General features: G+C 50.3%; 5 protein-coding genes across 5 annotated transcripts; 4 read left to right on the top strand and 1 right to left on the bottom strand.

Annotated features, from left to right (window-relative positions):
- Nucleotides 1-1066: 1066 nt before the first annotated feature.
- VTN77DRAFT_9002 (uncharacterized protein) lies at nt 1067-2374 on the top strand (the record flags this gene model as incomplete). The annotated part of the gene is made up of 2 exons (XM_069425563.1): nt 1067-2183; nt 2304-2374. 2 exons carry the CDS (start codon nt 1067-1069, stop codon nt 2372-2374), a joined length of 1188 nt encoding a protein of 395 aa, XP_069280879.1.
- Nucleotides 2375-3163: 789 nt separating this feature from the next.
- Nucleotides 3164-4639, bottom strand: VTN77DRAFT_9001 (uncharacterized protein; the record flags this gene model as incomplete). The annotated part of the gene is made up of 5 exons (XM_069425562.1): nt 3164-3597; nt 3657-4269; nt 4325-4373; nt 4437-4482; nt 4630-4639. 5 exons carry the CDS (start codon nt 4637-4639, stop codon nt 3164-3166), a joined length of 1152 nt encoding a protein of 383 aa, XP_069280878.1.
- Nucleotides 4640-5373: 734 nt separating this feature from the next.
- VTN77DRAFT_9000 (uncharacterized protein) lies at nt 5374-7298 on the top strand (the record flags this gene model as incomplete). Its single annotated transcript, XM_069425561.1, has 4 exons — nt 5374-5839; nt 5900-5997; nt 6050-7007; nt 7093-7298. The coding sequence occupies 4 exons, from the start codon at nt 5374-5376 to the stop codon at nt 7296-7298; spliced, it is 1728 nt and encodes a 575-aa protein (XP_069280877.1).
- A 2236-nt stretch (nt 7299-9534) lies between these two features.
- On the top strand, nt 9535-10896 carry VTN77DRAFT_8999 (uncharacterized protein; the record flags this gene model as incomplete). Its single annotated transcript, XM_069425557.1, has 2 exons — nt 9535-9648; nt 10720-10896. 2 exons carry the CDS (start codon nt 9535-9537, stop codon nt 10894-10896), a joined length of 291 nt encoding a protein of 96 aa, XP_069280876.1.
- A 3682-nt stretch (nt 10897-14578) lies between these two features.
- Nucleotides 14579-16826, top strand: VTN77DRAFT_8998 (uncharacterized protein; the record flags this gene model as incomplete). The annotated part of the gene is made up of 4 exons (XM_069425556.1): nt 14579-14629; nt 14709-16221; nt 16282-16467; nt 16579-16826. 4 exons carry the CDS (start codon nt 14579-14581, stop codon nt 16824-16826), a joined length of 1998 nt encoding a protein of 665 aa, XP_069280875.1.
- Nucleotides 16827-19317: the final 2491 nt, after the last annotated feature.

Here is a 19317-nt window from a genome sequence, read left to right as displayed (position 1 = left end):
CCTTGGGAGAGGGTAATGGCCTGTTGACAATATAACCTTACACGCAACGCATACTCCTACCCACCGAACCCCTCAATCGTGGAAAATCTTCCACTTGAACCCTCATTTTACCAAGCTCAAACAACATCGTGAAACCGAATATTTTCCGTCCCCTGCATCACCCGGAGATCATTCCGGAATAGGTGATGGGTACGTACTCTTCTTGGCACGTCGTCAGTTTCTCCTGTATGAAGGTCTTGGCTCAACTGGAGTAGAGTTTCGGAAACATTTGCGGTAGATTAGATGTAAGCTGACATATTCACACAACAATATTTCTTCCTGTCTCAATTGATATAGTAACTCATTAAAAACAAACTATTGGGATTATAGATAAGAGTCAAAAGCCAAGCAAGAATAGAACAGAGTAAAAGTAGTTGTACAGAAACCTTACGCCCAGCAGGGCTGGAGTGGTCCCTGCCAAGAAAAAGGTATACGTAAGACTCATCGCACATTGTGCTAATGAATATTACTGCATTTTAATTGATCTATTGTGTTTCGCCTTACAAGGCTCTCTACCAGTGTTCCAGGATGGTCTCTATCGTTCGCAAGTGCAGCTCTCTCAGATCTGCTACCACTCCGTGTTCAGGATTTGGGCGGCAGTAAAGTGGCAGCGGACGAGGCCAAAAAGGGTCAAGTGGGAGAGATACCATCCGCGGGGGATTACTACCTAGGTACCTAATCAACCTCGAGTCCCACCGCCAACTGTCAATTTCTCAAAAGTCCGGCGGAGCATCAGCAATCAGGTTGGATATTACTATACCCTGGTTTGATTAGTATACGGTCTGGCGTAAGGTTGGCTCCGCCCTATGCGCAGAACGCGATTTGGGCGCCCTCTCAGATGTCCGGAAGTTGGTTATGGAGAGTTATTATGACCTTCAAAGTCATCATCGCATATGTAGGCTTCTCATTGTCGTCACCATTGCTCTGTTGTTTTCGGGTGACTGACATCTATACCAAGGACTAAGTGTCTGGAATAACCCTTATTGACGGGCGCGGGGGCAGTACGGTCATACGGGGGAATAACATCATGGATTCCTTCGACATGAACCTTGGAAATCTCGACCTAGACATGGTCATGGACGACGTGGATGTCTCAGAGCTGCTGTCGTCTTCATTCACTCAGAAATCTGACAAAGATGATGTTTCCGGGCTACAACAAAGCGGCACCAGTGCCGGAAGGCGTAATTGGACTCAGCGCATACTGCAGGAAATAAGAGATATGATTCTAGTCCTAAGCGCGGACGGGAGGATTCTCTACGCATCTCCCTCTACCAGGTCGGTAGCTGAATACGACCCTTCTCAGCTTAACGGAAGATTCCTATCGCACTTCATCCACGAAGATGATAAGACGACCTTTATTCGAGAATTCCACGAATCCATAGCCACTGGCCACCGCTTGCGGTTTCACTACCGCTTTAAAAAGAGCGATGATTCATTTGTGATATTGGAGGCTTCCGGGCACCCTCACATCGCCCGTGAGAAGGTAACTCCTGGGACCGGGAAAGAAGGAAAACCATGCAATGGCTTTTTCCTTATATGCCGGCCTTATCCTACCAAAAGCTGCCAGCTCCTTGACTCGTTCCTGGAGCAGAAGGTGGAGAATATGCGACTGACGCGGAGAATCGCAGATTTGAAGAAGGAAGAAGAGGAAGAATTACGGCCCCAACAACAGTGGCTGCGTCGGTCGGATAACGACGGTAATATAAGCCCCGGCGACGAAAGAGAAGGATTTGACTGGGCACCTACGTTCTCTGCTGACAAGGGAATGATGTTGCCGCCAGCGAAACCCAGGGTATCCAGTTCAGGTCAAGAGCCATTCCTTACTTCTTTACCTGACAGCAGTTTGGATACCATGACTCGAAGCGACACGTCATCTATTATCGACGGAATAGAGATGATGACGGGTTTGCGTTACGGTGAAGGGGAGAGATCGCAGGGCCTTAGCACTGGCGATGCGAACGCCGGTCTAATCCAAGACGATGCAGATATGCACCTGCTCGAAACGAGCCCAGGTGAGAACGACAAGAAGAAGAAGAAGCTCAAAACGTCAGAGGAGTACGTCTGCACAGACTGCGGGACCTTGGCATCTCCAGAATGGAGAAAGGGTCCTAGTGGACCGAAAACTCTGTGCAACGCTTGCGGTTGTAAGTGTGTCCCCCGCATCCCTAATTACTGGTTTCGAGCTTTGAGTGATTGGTCTAAGTTGGAAACGTTGTATGACATTCATCGAGAAAGAAGCTAACACCACTTGTCTGTTGTCACAGTACGCTGGGCGAAAAAAGAGAAAAAGCGCCAGGGGTCCCTCCAATCTTCGTCGCTCTCGAAGGAGGTCTAATATCCATCACATCACGATATTTTTCGTTATGATGTCATGCCCGAAAAAGTTCTATCCACAAGATACCCACGATTTCAGCGATATTTTTTAATTTTTTTTTATTTATTTTATTCTATTCTATTTTCCCCCCGTTCTGGTGCATTCTAAGCTAGTCATATTTTTGAATTTCACTGAGGATATACCTACGACTTTGACATGCAGATGGTGTCTTTCTATACAAATAAATATGCTTTACAGGTCTCTATCCATTCATCTGAAAGAGAAACTGCAACTCGAACCCTACAACCAACAGAGCAAAGGAGAAGAGTGGAGGAAGTCCATCCTCGTAATTGATACAATTTCACAACCTCTCAAAAAGCGCGCTAGAGCAAATTGTCCTAATAAATCTTGGAAAGTCCCCTCCCCGGTTCCCCTTACTTGATGTGCCAACCTTGTTTTATGCATAAGCATACCTGTCTATAGTTTTTTTTTTCTCTTCCTTCCTTAGGTACATACTTAGGTAGGTAGGTAAGAAGACATGCTCCTACCTACCTACCTACTTAACTTCATCATAGTTAACACGTGTGTAGTAGGTATATAGAAAGCAAGAAAGAGAGAGATGGATAGAGAGATAGTCCCTGCTAAAAGAAATCTTTCAGAGTGGCAGGGCGAGGAGAGGAAATTTTGATTTTTGTGAATGGAACGCGCGTCGCGTGTTTTTCTTTTCTTTCTAGCCATTAATTAAATCCTCGTCATTTGTCATCAACCCGTCAGATTAGATTAGTTTTAAAACGTTAGTTAATTAATTAATCAATCTGCAGGGGTGGTGTCTGTTGTTTCCGATGGCGGCTGTTGCTCCTCTTGCTGTTGTTCTTTTGACTCTGTGCCATCTTTGGCGATCTCCTCTGAAGCCTCTTGATCACTTTCCTTGCCCGTAACATCGTTCAGAACAATGTCTCCGTCCACACCAGCATCTCCTCCTGTCGATTGCTCAGATGGATATTCAGACTTGTCGCTACCCGGCGCGACATTCGGGGTTGAAAGCGTCATCTCGACGCCCCTCCCGTCCTGCAGCCCCATGTCCTCCACACCCACCACTGGTGGACCGCGCGCATGAGGGATTTCGTCTGGTGGCGGAGACGCATGCGACTCCCCCGTTTCGCCCTCTGTGGCTGTAACGGTCGGAGTCATGACTATGCCTGCTTCCTGCTCTTGTCGGATAAGCTCGCCTTGAGTCACGGCTCCTATTATGTCGGCATCAGTCAGCACACCGCGCGCAGATTCAAATCGATAGTCCGCTTACCTTCCGCAGAATCCTCACCATTACCCTCAAGACCCGTGTTAGTCAACCACGGTATTGGAGTTAATAGCGCTCCTCCTAAGGATTCGTCGCTGCCCAGAGAGTCATCTGTAACCATAAAGCCGGTACTTGTGCCATTGGCAATCCCATTGGGCATGTCGCCCGGCCCGACTCTCGGGAGAGGGAAGATGTCTGCGGTACTAGAAACAGAAACTACTCGATCAACAGCTCTTAAGTAAGCGGGGAGTGTACGATATTGACGAGTAGGATGGAGAATCAGTTCTGCCAGCCGCTGGATCGTGTGCGGTGGTTTCGATGCAAAGTACGATCTCAAAGTAGACTTGATCGATGACAAGAGTGCTAGTAGTGGAGGTGGGAGCGCGTCATCCGAGGTATCTGGCTGAGAATCTGGTACACGTTCGCTGGACGGTTCTAGGGGTTCTGACGGACGGGAATATAGTTGTTGATCTGACGGAGGAGCGTTCTCCTTGTTGCTGCTCTGAAAGGAGCTGGAGTCTTGTAACGGATACGAACAGGAGACTGAAGGTTGCTGTCGAGCGAAGGAGGGAGCGAGTTCTGGGGGTATCTTCGGTGTGGGAAAATCATTGCGAACTATCTAGTTGAGTTATTAGCAACGAAATGATCGCATCATCCTACTTTCAATAATGTACCTGATCCAGCCGTTCAATTAACGGCTCCAACATCCCAGGCCACTTGTCACTGCATCGGTGTGAGCATCTCGAAAATTGCCTGGCGAGAACAATGGACTGGTTTTCAACGTACTAGTCCATCGAGCCATCTCGTGCGACGGTCTCTAGGAGTTCTTCGTCTACAGAACTACGTTAGCAATATTCTTAACTGAGGCCAATGGCTGACCGCTTAAGCTTGAAGCAGCTTTCGCGATAGGATGATAGCGCGTGAAAAGGTGCAAAAAGGACCGCAAGCAAAACCACGTTTCAAAAATCAAGTAGCTTACCTAGGGACATGTTGCCAATCCTTGGGTGATCTCCAGAGCGCCAGCAGTGTTGAGATGGAGACGTGATCCGGCGACTGCAGCAACGCGCCGCATAGCGATTGCGATACGATACTGAACGATCGCCGCTTGGCGCGCTGTTGCCGCCACACTCGAATCAACTACTTCATTGGCTGCCGCTGAGCAAAAGTTAATTTCTTAGATTTACGCCCCGCAGCACGTGAGGATCGATAAGAGCTTCAGTTCCACCTCAATCCATGCAGATTTCTCGCTCAGCTTTCATTGTATCTCTCTACTGTCCAAAGCATCAATGGTGTAAATCCGATGAACAGAATCAAGACTTGTGGGGAAGGCAGTTAAGCTTATTAAGTAGCAGACCAAGCCCACACGACTGCCGCATCAAGTTGAAAGTGGACTTGTGATAATGTTTCTTGAATGGATTGGTCTCGATTCACCACCATACGCAATTATTCACTTGAGAGTCACACATGATTCATTAAATTTTGATTCTTCCAGGCTGCTCATCAGGCTTCAAAATAAATTTAAATTAAGGTTTCTTCTCCAAGAAATTAACCAGTCATGTTTGATTGGTAGTCACGTGACTGCGCTCTTTCAAGATCCGATATTTTTTGAGTTCTTGGATCCACCGAGTCTAGGAGAGGAGGGGCTCATATATTATTTTGCAGACCTCCATAGGCTTCCATTTGTTCTGGCTATAGGAGAGGGAAATTACTGCCTTCGGACACAATGTGGAATTCTCCCAAAGTCGGAGTGCTCGGTGGCGGGCAACTGGGCAGAATGCTCATGGAGTCTGCCAACCGACTCAATATCCAAATGAACATCCTAGATGCTGAAAATGCGCCGGCAAAGCAGATCAGTGCGCACAGCGGCCATGTTGTCGGATCATTCAATGACCATGAATCGGTGCACAAGCTCGCAAAGATTTCCGATGTCTTGACTGCTGAGATCGAGCATGTGGACACCCACGCCCTCGAAGAGGTAGCCTCAGAAGTCCGGGTTGAGCCCAGCTGGAAGACCATCCGGATTATTCAGAATAAATTCGAGCAGAAGAAGTATCTGTCAAAATTCAATATCCCAATGGCGGACTACCGCGAGCTCGTTCAAAACTCGCCAGAGGAGCTTGCGGAAATCGGTGAGCAGCTGGGCTTTCCTCTGATGCTGAAATCGAAGACTCTCGCATACGACGGTAGAGGTATGTCATTCCTCTTTTTGACACACCTCTCAGTGTCGTGTCTCACAACAGGATAACCAGGTAACTATCCTGTCAAGTCCAAGGAGGACATCCCCGCGGCTCTTGAAGCTCTGAAGGATCGTCCCTTGTATGCAGAGAAGTGGGCTTATTTCAAGATGGTTAGACTCTTATCCTCTTGCATGCTGGTTTTAATCTAACATTCATTGCAAGGAATTGGCGGTCATGGTTGTAAAAACCAAGGACAGCGTCCTCTCTTATCCCACGGTGGAAACTGTGCAGGAGGACTCAATATGCAAGCTCGTTTACGCACCGGCACGGAACGTGTCAGACGCCATCAACAAGAAAGCCCAAGAATTGGCTAGAAATGCCGTGGCCGCCTTTGAAGGGAAAGGTGTCTTTGGGGTCGAGATGTTTCTGCTCGAGGATGACTCCATCCTTCTGTGTGAAATTGCCAGCCGAATCCACAACTCTGGCCACTATACGATTGAGGGGTGTGGCCTCTCTCAGTTTGATGCCCATCTCCGGGCCATCCTCGATCTTCCGATTCCTCCGAAGAGCCTTGAGCTCCGGCAGCCGTCGATCATGCTCAATATTATCGGTGGGGCAACGCCCGACTCGCACTTGAAAGTGGCAGAACACGCCCTTTCGATACCGAACGCCAGCGTCCATCTTTACAGCAAAGGCGCCGCCCGGCCGGGGCGGAAGATGGGCCATGTGACTGTCACGGCCGCTACGATGCACGAGGCCGAGACGCTCATTCAGCCTCTGATTGATGTTGTCGATGAGATTCGTGCTCAGCGCAGCGACATCAAGACCAAGCCACAGAAATCGGGTCCTTCGAAGCCCACGCCCACTGTTGGGGTTATAATGGGGTCCGACAGTGATCTGAAGACCCTGGTGCCGGGCCTGAAACTTCTGAGAGATTATTTCGGCATTGAGCCGGAGGTTGACATTACCTCTGCACACCGAACGCCTACGTACATGGCGGAATACGCCTCGACGGCTGCCTCCCGCGGTATCAAAGTCATCATCGCGGCGGCAGGGGGTGCGGCACATCTGCCTGGCATGGCTGCCGCTCACACGTCTCTTCCTGTGATTGGAGTTCCAGTGAAAGCGAGCGCTTTAGACGGAGTAGACAGTTTGTACAGTATTGTGCAGATGCCACGAGGTATGTACAAGACTCGAAGAAGAAAACACCAGCGGAAAGAATTAAATTAGTAGGACTCTGATTTTGATACTGACGTCCATCACAGGAGTACCCGTCGCAACAGTCGGAATCAACAACAGCATCAACGCAGCTTTACTGGCTGCGCGAATCCTCGGGTCTTTCGATCCCGCTATCCAGCGCAAGGTGGAGGAGTACGCAGAGAATGCCAGGATTGAAAACCTGGAGGTGAAGGGCACGAAGATGAGAGAACTCGGATGGGAGAAGTATTTTGAGCAGATGGAGAAGAAATGAAGTCAATGGGATATACGTCTGGCATGTGCAGTATGTACATACATACATACATACATACAGAACTAAAGAATTGATGAAGAAAGCCATCAGTCTTCGACGATATTTATTAAAAGAAAGATAGAATGCTGAATTTGATACCAATGCTATGATCCATCTATATACCCTTTGCTTGTCTTATCGTGTAATCTATTCTGTTCATGACGCAGCAGCCATCCATCCATCAAAGAAAGCACCCTTTTTTCCGAGACTCGTCACTATACTGTTCTCTACGAAACTAATACAGTGCTTATATTCTAGACTAGATCGATAGATTGATACCTAATGCTTTAATTTCTCTGGAGCTTGCCCTGAATAATACAGTACTCTGTACCTAATGATAAGAAGCTTTCTAATTACAGTCGTACTGTAGTTAACAGAATGCCCAGGCTTATTGTATTGTGTACAGAGTACATAGGTACTCCGTACTCACATCTTCCCTTTCTTGAAAGGAAAGGGGTAAAAAAAAGGAATGGCGGGGAGTAGAACTAAGGACTCATTATTAGCTAGGTAGGTACCTAGGGTATGTACCTCCTTATCAGGAGATCAGGGCGATCATCCATAGGGCTGCTCATTCAGGTATTATTATTGGAGGGTCCAGGGTGCAACCGTGCAAGAGGGATGTGCTTCGTACAGTAGTTTATCTCATATCATTATTTTTTTTTCGCCCCAGCCATATATCTGATAAGTTGCTAAAATCTAAGACTATAATTGGACAAGAAAGGAATACTATCTATTTTTGTCAATGGCCGGTTCTCTCTAGGCTTCCTGTTCACTTGTTCACGGGCAGTAGTCTTGGTTGGGGCCATGTGCCTTACCCAAGGTATCCGTACCCACGGTTAACTTGTAGGTACTGTATTCCCACCTAATACAGTACTACTATTATTACACCTGGGCAGAACCTAACCTCCACAGTAGAAGCGTAAAAGTTTCCATGGAAGAAAAGAGGAAAAGTGCGAGTAGGAGCAACCAAGCACAGTTCTGGATCCAGATCTGCTTGCCCTGCCCCATTAATTAATTATTATCTTATTTAGTTTCCGGGTTCGTTCGTCGATTCGATTTCGGACAATTATTGGCTGCCATTTAGTTGTATTATTTCTTAACAGCCCGGAAAGCAAACCAACCTTGAATCATAGGGATTCGTTGAGTTTGCCTAATTAGGCGACCCGGCCCCATCGATGATCGCGCATGACTGACTGGTCCAGAGATTCAGAATTTCAGAGAAGTTCTAGCCATCAGAGCGGACGGGAGGACCTCAGTATTATTACCTGCTAGTGCTCAGCTACTCCGGAGTAATTATTATTCAGCTCTTACGGAGTACGTATTTGTCAAGAATTAATGTTAGGTAACAAAGGTATGGAGTACTATTATTAGTTCACTATGAGTCTATGACTTGTTTGTACTGTACTCCGTACTTTGTCCTGGACAAACGTCCTTTATCTTGCACTACAAGACAAATTGAAACAAAGCTCACTGATTCGAAACACGCGCTCTTTCTTTTTCTTTGTTTTTTTTTGCCACCTCGTTAAGTCAGTACAACAATTGCATCAGCCCCCTTAAGGTCAAGTCAGGAGTGGACTGCCAAAGATAGAGAAAGCTGCATCGACCGGTGTCACAGGCTGGAAACCATACCTGATAGGGGTCATGGAGGGAGCTCCAGCCATTCTCCTACGTCAGTAACAGTCATAGGCTGCATAGCACCTACAGTAGGCACAATACAGTCTTGGATCATTAGTAATGGTAGTCTACTAGGTCATAATCATATTTCTTCGAATCGAATTCTTATATAAGCAGAGCAATCAATCGAGCTGATATCAGACTGAGTCTGACTGACCAACACCATCGTCTGTCTCGGTCATGCCATCATTCCTTGGCACGAACAAGGTACTCAGTAGTATTGTATCTACGGGTGGGGTGAGGATGGGGGTACGACTATTTCTCGCCCCCAGCAAACTAGGATGGTACCGTGCAGCCACAAGGGCTGGCTTTGTGTATTCTTGGAATAAAGAGAGATCTCATGGTGTGGAAGACTGCTAGCATCGTGAGACCCGATGGCCATGGCCATGACCATAGTGTAATTACCTAACTTAAAATCTGCATTCTTGTTGGCCGAAACTCAACTGGTCTCGACCAGTTTCGAGCGAATTGAACCAGTCCTACCTACCTAGTAAATTTTAATTCTCCCGAATCGACGAAACGGATGGTTCAGACGATTCTTTGCTCCACAGGCAAGCCTGGGGAAAAGACTCCGATCACCGCGCAGCCTACGGTACGGAATCATGGAACGGGAGGGTCCGGCTGGGCCCCCCACCCAGTCAGTGATGACAGACTGACAATGCACCGAATAAATTCCTTTGCTTTCTTTGCCTGGTTGTACATACAATATTACATGCAGGGTATTGTGGTTTGGTTGCACTCACATTGTAAATTTAGTGTTTGTTTGGTTTCGGTCAGGGTGCGGTAGTCACTGGGTATAGTCACCGATCCCGTGCATTCCAGTATCATACGAGATGGTTGGTGGTATCGATGTACAGCACCACCAGCGTCTCGCGGGTGATCTGCGGGCAACGCCTGGCGAGGCGATCTGATCCTCGTGGAAAGCCCTGCTGCGGCGCTGCCCTGTCCAGAAACCCGGACTTAGAGTTGTGCAGCCAATCCAGGGGAGGGCTGGCACAGAAGCAAGGATCCTGTCGAACACGATACAACCACACAAGAGGGACAGTAGCAATAGCCCAATGGATGTCCCTCTGGCAGCTACTGCAGTACTACTGTACCGAAGCAGATGCACTGCCATGGCATGTATTATTATACGGCAGTGCCTTCCGAACCATACTAACCTTGGAGCACTCCGTCGGTATTGTTACTGGTACAGTACCATCTGACTAAGCAGCAGAATTACGTCCAACTCAATCAATTGCTGCCCAGTCAGTCGATCGATCTACCAGCTGAAGAATCATCTCGCTGGTTGTGAATTTGTTATGAATGTTTGCCACTGACCTGTCCTGCTCTGCTGAATCCTAGTCGTCCGCGTCAGGCAGAGACGGTGGGGGCAGACTGGCAATTTCACTGGCACAGGCATCGTGATGGCGTCGAGGTACAGAAATAGTGTCGGGAGCGCGGACAGCGAGTCATAATTAACTAGCACTGCATGAAGAACCCCGTCACGACCTAGTCGATTAAATTAATTTAATCATGCCCTCTCTCTGGTGGTCCGGAAGAAGAAGAACCGCCGGCTTAAACTCGGTATTCAGAAGGACTTTCGAACGCGGGGAATGCCGTCAGAAGACTCGAAGCCTTGGATGGAAATGAGAACAGTCAAGACTCCAGTGGCTTTGCACCGGCCAGTCGCCGGTCTCTCTAAGTGGTAACTTTGCTCCGGCAACAGGTCGCCGCCTTTGGCGAGGCTTTGCCCTTGCCCGGGGAGTCGGACGGGTCTGGCTTCCGTACCGTATTGTCACAGGCCTTCCTTCCCCAGGATCCTGGAGTGGGTGATCATGATGCCCGCTTCATCCTCCTCGATGCCCGGCAGCCCTTATCTCGAATAGCCCCTGCTTGGGCTTAGTAGCCTTCCAGCTCATCAGGTGCCGGTAGCAGTTAGGTACGCCCGTATTGTACGTCATTAAGCCTGTAAGCAGCTACGCATCGACTCGCCTCCATCGAATCGCCATTAATTCCTGCACGTCCTGCAGGGCGGGCCTTACGCCTGGCTCCCGCGGGCCCACGCCTCCCGACAGCGAGGTACCTTAGCAGTAACGCTGTTCTCCCCACTCCAGCACGCCCTCTAACCGTACCACGACGTGCCCCGGCCCTGGCTCCTCCTCCCTCGACGGACAATCTCTTTGAACCTCTGCTCCAATTTCCCATCCCTCTCTCCCTCTGTCTGCCCGTTCCGTTGCTCTCCTTTGTCCTGCCATGAATGCAAGCCTGCTCTACCCTGGGCTTGTCCGTCCTGTTTACGCTTCTGCGGTCTCCCTGATCAGCCTTTGATCTATGGAGTTGCAGGGCGTCGTTTTCCTCTACATCCGATAGCTGAACCTGCAGCTTTCTCTGCTGCCATACCTTCGTTCAAGCAGCTCCCCAAACGTCTCAATTCACTTCCTTCGAGATCGAACAAGCCTCTATCTCTTCGATGGCCGTCTTCGAAGTCCCGGAGACCGGGCTGTCTCTGTGGCGAGGAGACAAGCCCGGCGATGTCTCCCCCGATGCTGCCGCCAGACCAACCCAGATAATGCGGCTAAATCTTGCCCAGAGCACGTTGGACGAGCTCGTTGAGTGCTTGCGGAAGGACCAGAAAGCTCGGCTCCGTCTTGGAAAACACCAGACCCTTTACTACGGCAACAAGTCCCAGCAATTCCATTCCTACCCCGAAACCCATCGATCGGAGATCTACCGGTCGAACCCGGCCGACAAGGAGAACCTTTATTTCACCGGCGTCCTTAGTCACAGTCTGGAAGTTCAGAAGGCCAAGGAGGCAACCGCTGCTACAGATGAGGCTCTGGCCAACCTCGAACAGAGCCTGAGTGCTTTTGAGCGAGGCAAGGAGTCGAGGAAGACCCCTCTGATCACCAGTATTCAGGACATGCGGGCTTTGGGAGCAGGGGACAATCGATCTGCGACAGGTAGACAAGCAGCCAGCTTGGCTCGCATGCCCACCAGCAAGATCGATGTGGAGAAGGAACGGTTCTTTCAGAACGCGGGCAATCGGTCCATCCCCAGTAGCCCAGCACTGGGCGTGGCTCGTTCCCCAGCCTCCGTCCCAGCACTCACTCCTACCTCTGCCCCGGCATCTCAGAGCAAGGAGAAGATCCGTCTCGAAGCATTACGGGTCCCGTTTATCCATCTACTCGCAATTCGTGCCGTATCGGTCAAATTCCTCGCCAAACAGACCCGCTCCTCGGTGGATGACTGCATGATCCTCGCTCGGAAATATGGGACCGAGAACCGGCTCGATCGAGAGAAATTCGACCTCAAAGACAAGGCATACCGGGAGCTTGACGTATGGAACTTTCCGTATCCGACACAGGAGGACCGGCAGGAGGCCATTGAGAATGCCATCTCCGCATTTGATCGGATGCGTATCTCCCGCTCAGACAAGCTGTGGCAGATGCTTTTACCGAAGGAGGAGCGAGGGAAAGGGAAGGTCTTGTCGCGGTTGGACCTCCGTTCAGGGCCTATCAAGAAGGCCCCCACACCGCGGATCCAGGTCCATGGCGCTGAAGACCCAGGCAAGGAGGGCTATGCTACAGGAAACGAGACCGATCGGACAAATGGCCGCTTGACCCCGACAGCAGCGGAAACTATCTCCGCGTCCAAGTCTGGGGGCACGACACAGAAAAAACGAGTGGGCGAGAAGGATAATACCAAGAGGGGGGCTGCGGCTAAGGCGAAGAATACCACCTTGACTGGACGCGTCACCAAAAAGACCGAAAAGAAGACGGTGGGTAAAGCGGAGGGAAAATTCAAATCGGCAGAATATGTCCATGACTCGGATGAGGATACGGACATGGTTGATGCACCACCACCACCACCACCACCTGCGAAGAAACCCGAATCAACAGCATCCGACAAGGCCACTGCCACGACAAAAGCGCAGAGCAAACCCAAGACGGTACCTGACTCTCATTCCTCAACGGTGAAACCCCAACAGAAACTCTCCCACAGCGTCAAAACCACCCCCAACAGCACGAACGCAACAGCCTCCAAAACGTTACCGTCGTCCTCACGGCCCTCGATTCTGAACTCTCCGCAGAAGCCTTCGCCATTGGCGTCATCCCCTCCCACGAATGCCTCGGACCTCGACAACTCGGGGCGAGGTTCCGGTCAGACGAGCTCGTCAAGCTCGTCACCGCTGATCACCCAAGTCTCGAAGCGGCCCAGAGCGTCGACCAATTCTGTCGAAGTCAAGAACCCTCCCAAAGCGAACGACGTCCATAAGCCACCGTCCGAGATGGCGAACCCTCTCAAACGGAAGGAAGCGCCGGATAGGGAGCCCCCTGCTGCGACCTCCCAAGTCACTGGACGCACAAACGGGCATGGTATCGATGCCAAACGACGGCGGGCAGCCAGCTCGCCGTCACCCAGCGGCACTAGTTCGGGTAGTGCCTCTCCCCCTCTGAATCGGGAATTACTCCGTCAGCAGCTGCGGGAGAAGTCGCTGCGGTTCAAACAGTACTACGCCAAGTATCGGGCTCTGCATGATTCGTTGGTGGCCCATCCCGACNGCCCCACCCCGCCCCCCCGCCCGCCGATTTGGAAAGACTTGAACGACAGCATATTCGACTACAACGAATGAAGAAGGAGATCTGGGACGAAGACCGACGGCTGCGCAACGGGTGATGACGTGGACGATGATGAAGAAACGCCAGTGAGAGGATTTGAACCCGGGCCAGCGTCCAGGCGTGCTGGAGTCTTTTCTTTTGCTTTCTTTTTTTTTTTAATCTTATCTTTATTTATTTTTATTTTACCCTTTAGTCTCACATTTTCCTGTTTTGCGTGGTTCATCTACGATTTGGAGGTATTCCACATACAAGGGTCATCTACGCGGGAGTTTGGATACAGAACATGCGCGGCGTTTTCTTTGGCTTTTCCAGCCTTAAACACGAGGGCTTTTTATTTCACTACTTGACCTACCTACCATGCGATTTGTGGCAAGCTGGTGTTGCTTTGGAGAACTCAATGACCTTCAATGTACTGTATAGCGGAAGACAAAATGGGCGGCGAAAGTAATTAATCTGTCTAATAAAAACTTTACGGCATATCTCGCAAGATTTGAGACCATGCCTGTTACTACCGTCAATTTAAATTTATTAAGTGAGATCGTAACGGTGTGCGGCCTGCCAACGCCCTCTTACCTCCTGTTGGGTTACTAAGTAAGAAGGTCCACTCGGGCCGACAGCAAGGCACGTGGCCAAACTAGCGTAGATAGTGCTGTAATTTATCCCTGGGGCCGGTATGGTATTGCTGCCGTAATTAATTACAGACACCGACGTCATGGGTGATGGGGGAAGCAAGCTAAGCCCAACTCGTCCGTGCCAATCATCGTCCAGCTTGGCAAACGTGCTGCTTGCTCAAGTTGCTCCAAGTCCAACACCTACATACTAGCAGCAGAACACCTTATCTTGTTGCATTGAGCGGGACTCCCTTTGATAAGTGGGATAAGTGGCGGATTGAAAAGGATGAAATAAAGAACAATTGGAACTGAACTGAATTGAGTGGAAATCTGAAGTCCTCCGTCGACATCGATCATGCCTCCCCCCAAAGCTTCGGAGTCCGGCCGACGTAACCCGACCGTGCTGGTGAGTTCCTTGCTGTCATGTTGTCCCAAGAGTCTCCTTGATAGATTGCTTCGAGACGATTCGTACTGATGCCTTCTAGGTTACGGATTCTCGCGACCAACAGGCCCAGCGTGCATCTCGCCGCCCTCAACCAGCTACCCGTCTGATCACGGTTGATAATGTTCTTCAGTATGCCTCCGACGTTCCTTCCATGCAACAACGGCGACCTCCGCAGCAACGACCTCAGATGAAGCCTCGCTCCCGCCTCTCCTCCTCTAGTTCTCTTATGGGTAACGCTTCTGGTATTGCTGCGGCTGCCGCGGGGGGAACAGCAGGAAGATTGGCTGCACAGGCCCGTCTACCCCCACGGACCACCAAAGTCACGGAGAAACTGGTCCTGCTGCCAGAGACCGAAGCGGAACAGGCGAGAGAAGAGGAGGAGGAGCTTGTGGATGAAGAGCTTGTCCAGAGACTGGCGGAGGAGCGGAACCAGGATCCCGACACACTGAGACGACAACTGGCGGCGCAACAGAAACTTCGTGGAGACTTTGGTGTTGATAATGACCTCGCACCGCTGCTCGCAGAGGAAGAGGATCTGCGTCGTCGTCGGATTCCGCCGGAGAAGGCCAAGAGCTACGCGGAACGGCTTCCAAAAGCACGTCGCGCAGAGAAGCTCCCTCGCGTGACGGCATACTGCACGGCGCAAGCATACAAGATGGGCGCGACAGCCTCGTTCGTCAAGGAGTGGCATGACGCGCGAACGAAGCTCTACGATGACTGTCTCTACACTGCATACCAATTACCTCTCCTTCCCGGGCGCGGGGGGTACAGGGTTCGGAGTAGTCCTGTGCTGAAGAGTGCCGGCGGGAGGATTGTGCTGGACGAGGAAATCGAACGGAATGAGCGGAGGGACTATCATGAAGAGTACTTTGGAGAGGCGGACGAGCACTCTGTTGGTGGGAGCCGCCAGGGTCAAGTGGGCGAGGGAGAAGACAGGGGAGACCGAAATGACAGCATGGCCGACCCTGGCAGACAAAGTGACCAACAACAAGAGGGTGAAAGGGTTGAAAATGAAGGTGACAGGGCCGCTAACAACGAAGCAGATCAAGATCAATCGCCCAAGCCAAAACCCGTCAAGCGGGTTATCCCCGCCAGTGTATTCAATATTGGAGAGATGTTCGTCTTTAGCTACGGGGTAGTGGTATTCTGGAATTTCACGGAGCGGCAGGAGAAGGACATTCTGGCAGATCTTACCTTCTCTTCTTCCGGCACGGGAGGACCGCCCATCCCCCTGGCGACGCAGCCATTGCCGGAGGAGGATTTCGAGACGGAAGAGTTTCATTTCGAGTACTCGACCGAGATTTCACGGCCACGTGTGTACAACGATATGATTACGCTACGGAGTGGGGACCATATGATCAAGTTGGCCATCAGCCATGGAATCGCACAGAGCACGAAGCTCTGTTTCTTTGAAGAAGCCATGGCGAAGGAGATGGCCGCGGCCAAGGATGTCCCACGGAGGCTGGCAGTGACCGGGAAGCTAGGCATGAAGCGTGACGAAGTCTTCCGAATCCTGGGTCGACTGTTTAAGAGTCGGGTGGAGGTTAACTTATGTACGTTGCTGTCTCGTGTGAACACGCCTGGGTTGGTACTAATCTTGACTTACGAATTAGCATCGAACATGCTCGACGTGCCCAACTTCTTCTGGGAGAGCGAACCGACCTTGTATCCGCTCTACATTGCCGTCCGCGAGTATCTGGAAATCAAGCCTCGCATCCAAGTGCTCAACGAACGCTGCCGCGTCTTCCTTGACCTGACGGAAATTCTGTCCGACTCGATTGCAGACAACACCATGTCTCGTACGTTCTTCCTCCTGGTTGTGATTGTTCTTTTCTCTCTCTCTTTCTCTCTCTCCTTTTTTATCAGTATGAATCAGCTGAGACTAAATTCTTCTCTTGTTTTTCTGCCAGATCAAACCTGGATCATCATCATGCTCATCCTCATCTCAATCTTCGTCACCATCTCCGAAGTCATCCTCCGTTTTGGACTCCTCTCCAGCATCCATGCCGCGAATCCAACAAAAACAAACTCATTTGCCGCCTCACTTCTAGCCAACATCTTTGGTCGTTCTTCTCCTTCTTCCTTCTCGTCGTCGACATCCTGCGTATGCCCGGCTGTGAACGCAAGTAGTGGAGGGCTCTCCATGGTGGGTATGTAGGACGTACGTAGGAGGAGGGAAATAAGGAAGCAGAAACACGTCATCAGTTTTATTTAAAATAATTAATTATATTAGTCTCACGTATCCTGTCTATGTACTGCATACATACACCATACATCCATCCCTCTTGGACGATTCTTTCCTGCCCCCGTATGTAATTAATGGGAATGAAACGATGATTTTAATTCATTATTTATTTATTTACATGCTAGAAAAATCGAACCAGTTGTTCATTCACTACCTCCAGTCATACGATGGTGGTTGACTTGTATCCAGTGCAGTAATAGTACTTGCAGGTCTTGGCGTGTTTGTTCTTCGGACCGGGACAAACTCCAGTATTCCGCCGCTCCGCAACGGTTGACCAGCTACTTCAATTGCTTCGCATTGAAGGTATTTCACTGTCTGTCTTGACAGAAGGACAATTTTTTCATTAGTCCCTGCAGCGGCAGCCATGGCCCTGCAGATATTGGAGGTTTTCTAGTCCTGCTGTACGTTTTGATCGTCTATTTGAAAGTGAGCTTATTATGACGGCCGATAACCTGGAAGACTCGGACTAATCGATATGCACATAATCTTTTCGCAGGAAATATTCCCTGGAAACATTTCTGCAGCGCAATTGAATTGGAATAGTTCACATATTACGGCATTGCTCTTCAATGGCTAATCCCTCGTGTCTACGGCCGAGTGTGGCCGCTGCCCGCAACCTCTCCTCCGCCTTCTTCCGCGACTCGACGATCCGCAGCAGTCGGTGTGGTCGGTTTATACGGCATCATTCATCTTCACCCTCGTCCTCTTCCTCCGTCTCTGCAGATGAGCTTTCACACTTCTCAGGTCTCGCCAGTAGCTGGTGGGATCCGATGGGTCCGTCGCGGGTGCTACACTTGATGAATCCTCTCCGGCACGACTTTATCGCATCGTGTCTGGCAGAGTCTTCTCCTGCGCCACGCCGACCGTCGTCAGAACAGAATGGACCTGGTGCTGGTGCTGGTGCAGAGACGTCAGCGTCTACTGCGGAGGGACTGCGGTATCTCGACGTGGGGTGCGGAGGGGGCATCTTTGCAGAGTCTCTCGCGAGGACGATCCCGCTGAGCCGGTCAAAATCCACGCCATCAGCCACGAATGCCGCATCCATCCTTGCCATTGACCCGTCCTCTACCCTCATTGAAATCGCCCGAGATCACGCCCGCATGGATCCGACCGTTTTCGAACATATGCGCTCCGGCCGCTTCCGATATGAGAATACGACCATCGAGACGCTGTCCGCGTCGGCTACAAAAGATACGAGCGACGGAGTCGATACGAATAACGGCCCAAACAAGGACATGTCTTCTCCAGTTCATGATCGTACTTTTGACGTTATCACCCTTTTCGAAGTGATCGAGCATGTCGATCCGAATACCTCCTCGCCTCTTACGTTCCTGACCCACTGTCTCCGACTCCTTCGCCCGGGGGGATGGCTCATCGGGTCGACGATCGCGCGAACGCTGCCATCGTACATAGTCAACAAAGTCATCGCGGAAGCGCCGTGGCCGATCGGGGTCGTACCGCGGGGGACGCACGAGTGGAGCAAATTCGTCAACGCGGACGAACTCCGCGGCTGGGTGGAGGAAGCGCTGATGAGGGCCAATGATGGCGCCGCTCGGCGAGCCGGCAGCGAAGCGCTGGAGGGAATGAAGTGGAAGGTTGCGGGAGTGGTATACATTCCGGGCTGGGGGTGGAAAATGGTCAATGGGGGGGAAGACTGGGGGAATTATTTCTGGGCTGTAAGGAGGGGTGTATAATATTGCACCTTTTTGAAAAAAATCTAGAAGTATTCCTCCAATGCAGGATTGTACAGTATGTGTGAATGTATTTATTTATGAAGGTGGATATCTATACCAATCAATTGCAACATCCTCCTCCTCCTCCTACGACAGGGGGATATCTTAAAGACACAGGCAGGCAGACGACAGACTTCTCTGTGCTTGTGCTCTTCATCATACAGTATGGAGTAGTGATATGTGACTATCATGATCATGATCACGATTATATAATGGGTACCTAGGTAGATATAAATTTTCCCATTTCGATTTAGCCGGATCGGCAAGTAGACAGGAGAGGAGAGGACAGAGCAAAGCAAGCAGTTAGATACTCTGTAATACTCTTTTCTTTCCAACACACAGTTAGTTCATTGGGTACTAGGTACAGTACGCTTGGGCCTTCCAACCGCCTAGGTAAATAATAATAATAATAATACTGATATGATCCTCTAGTCGACTCAGTCACAGTCACAGTCCCACAAGGCACGCTGCCACTGTCAGAATCCTATCCAAAGAATGACTGACGATAAGGAGCCGGAAACTGAAATTGAAGTCATCTCAAGGTCTTGTATGATGCTTGATTCTATCTACGTCAGAAGCTAGAAGCTACTACCTATAGGGTATCCGTGCCTGGGAGGCACATGCACGCACGGTGCAGAAGCTTCAACTACCTACTCCGTACATGGTATGTG

Source organism: Rasamsonia byssochlamydoides (assembly GCF_041956645.1).
Source record: "Rasamsonia byssochlamydoides strain NRRL 3658 unplaced genomic scaffold VTN77scaffold_8, whole genome shotgun sequence".
Taxonomy (NCBI): domain Eukaryota; kingdom Fungi; phylum Ascomycota; class Eurotiomycetes; order Eurotiales; family Trichocomaceae; genus Rasamsonia; species Rasamsonia byssochlamydoides.
Note: the sequence above shows the minus strand (reverse complement) of the source record. Positions and strands in the feature narration are given on the sequence as shown.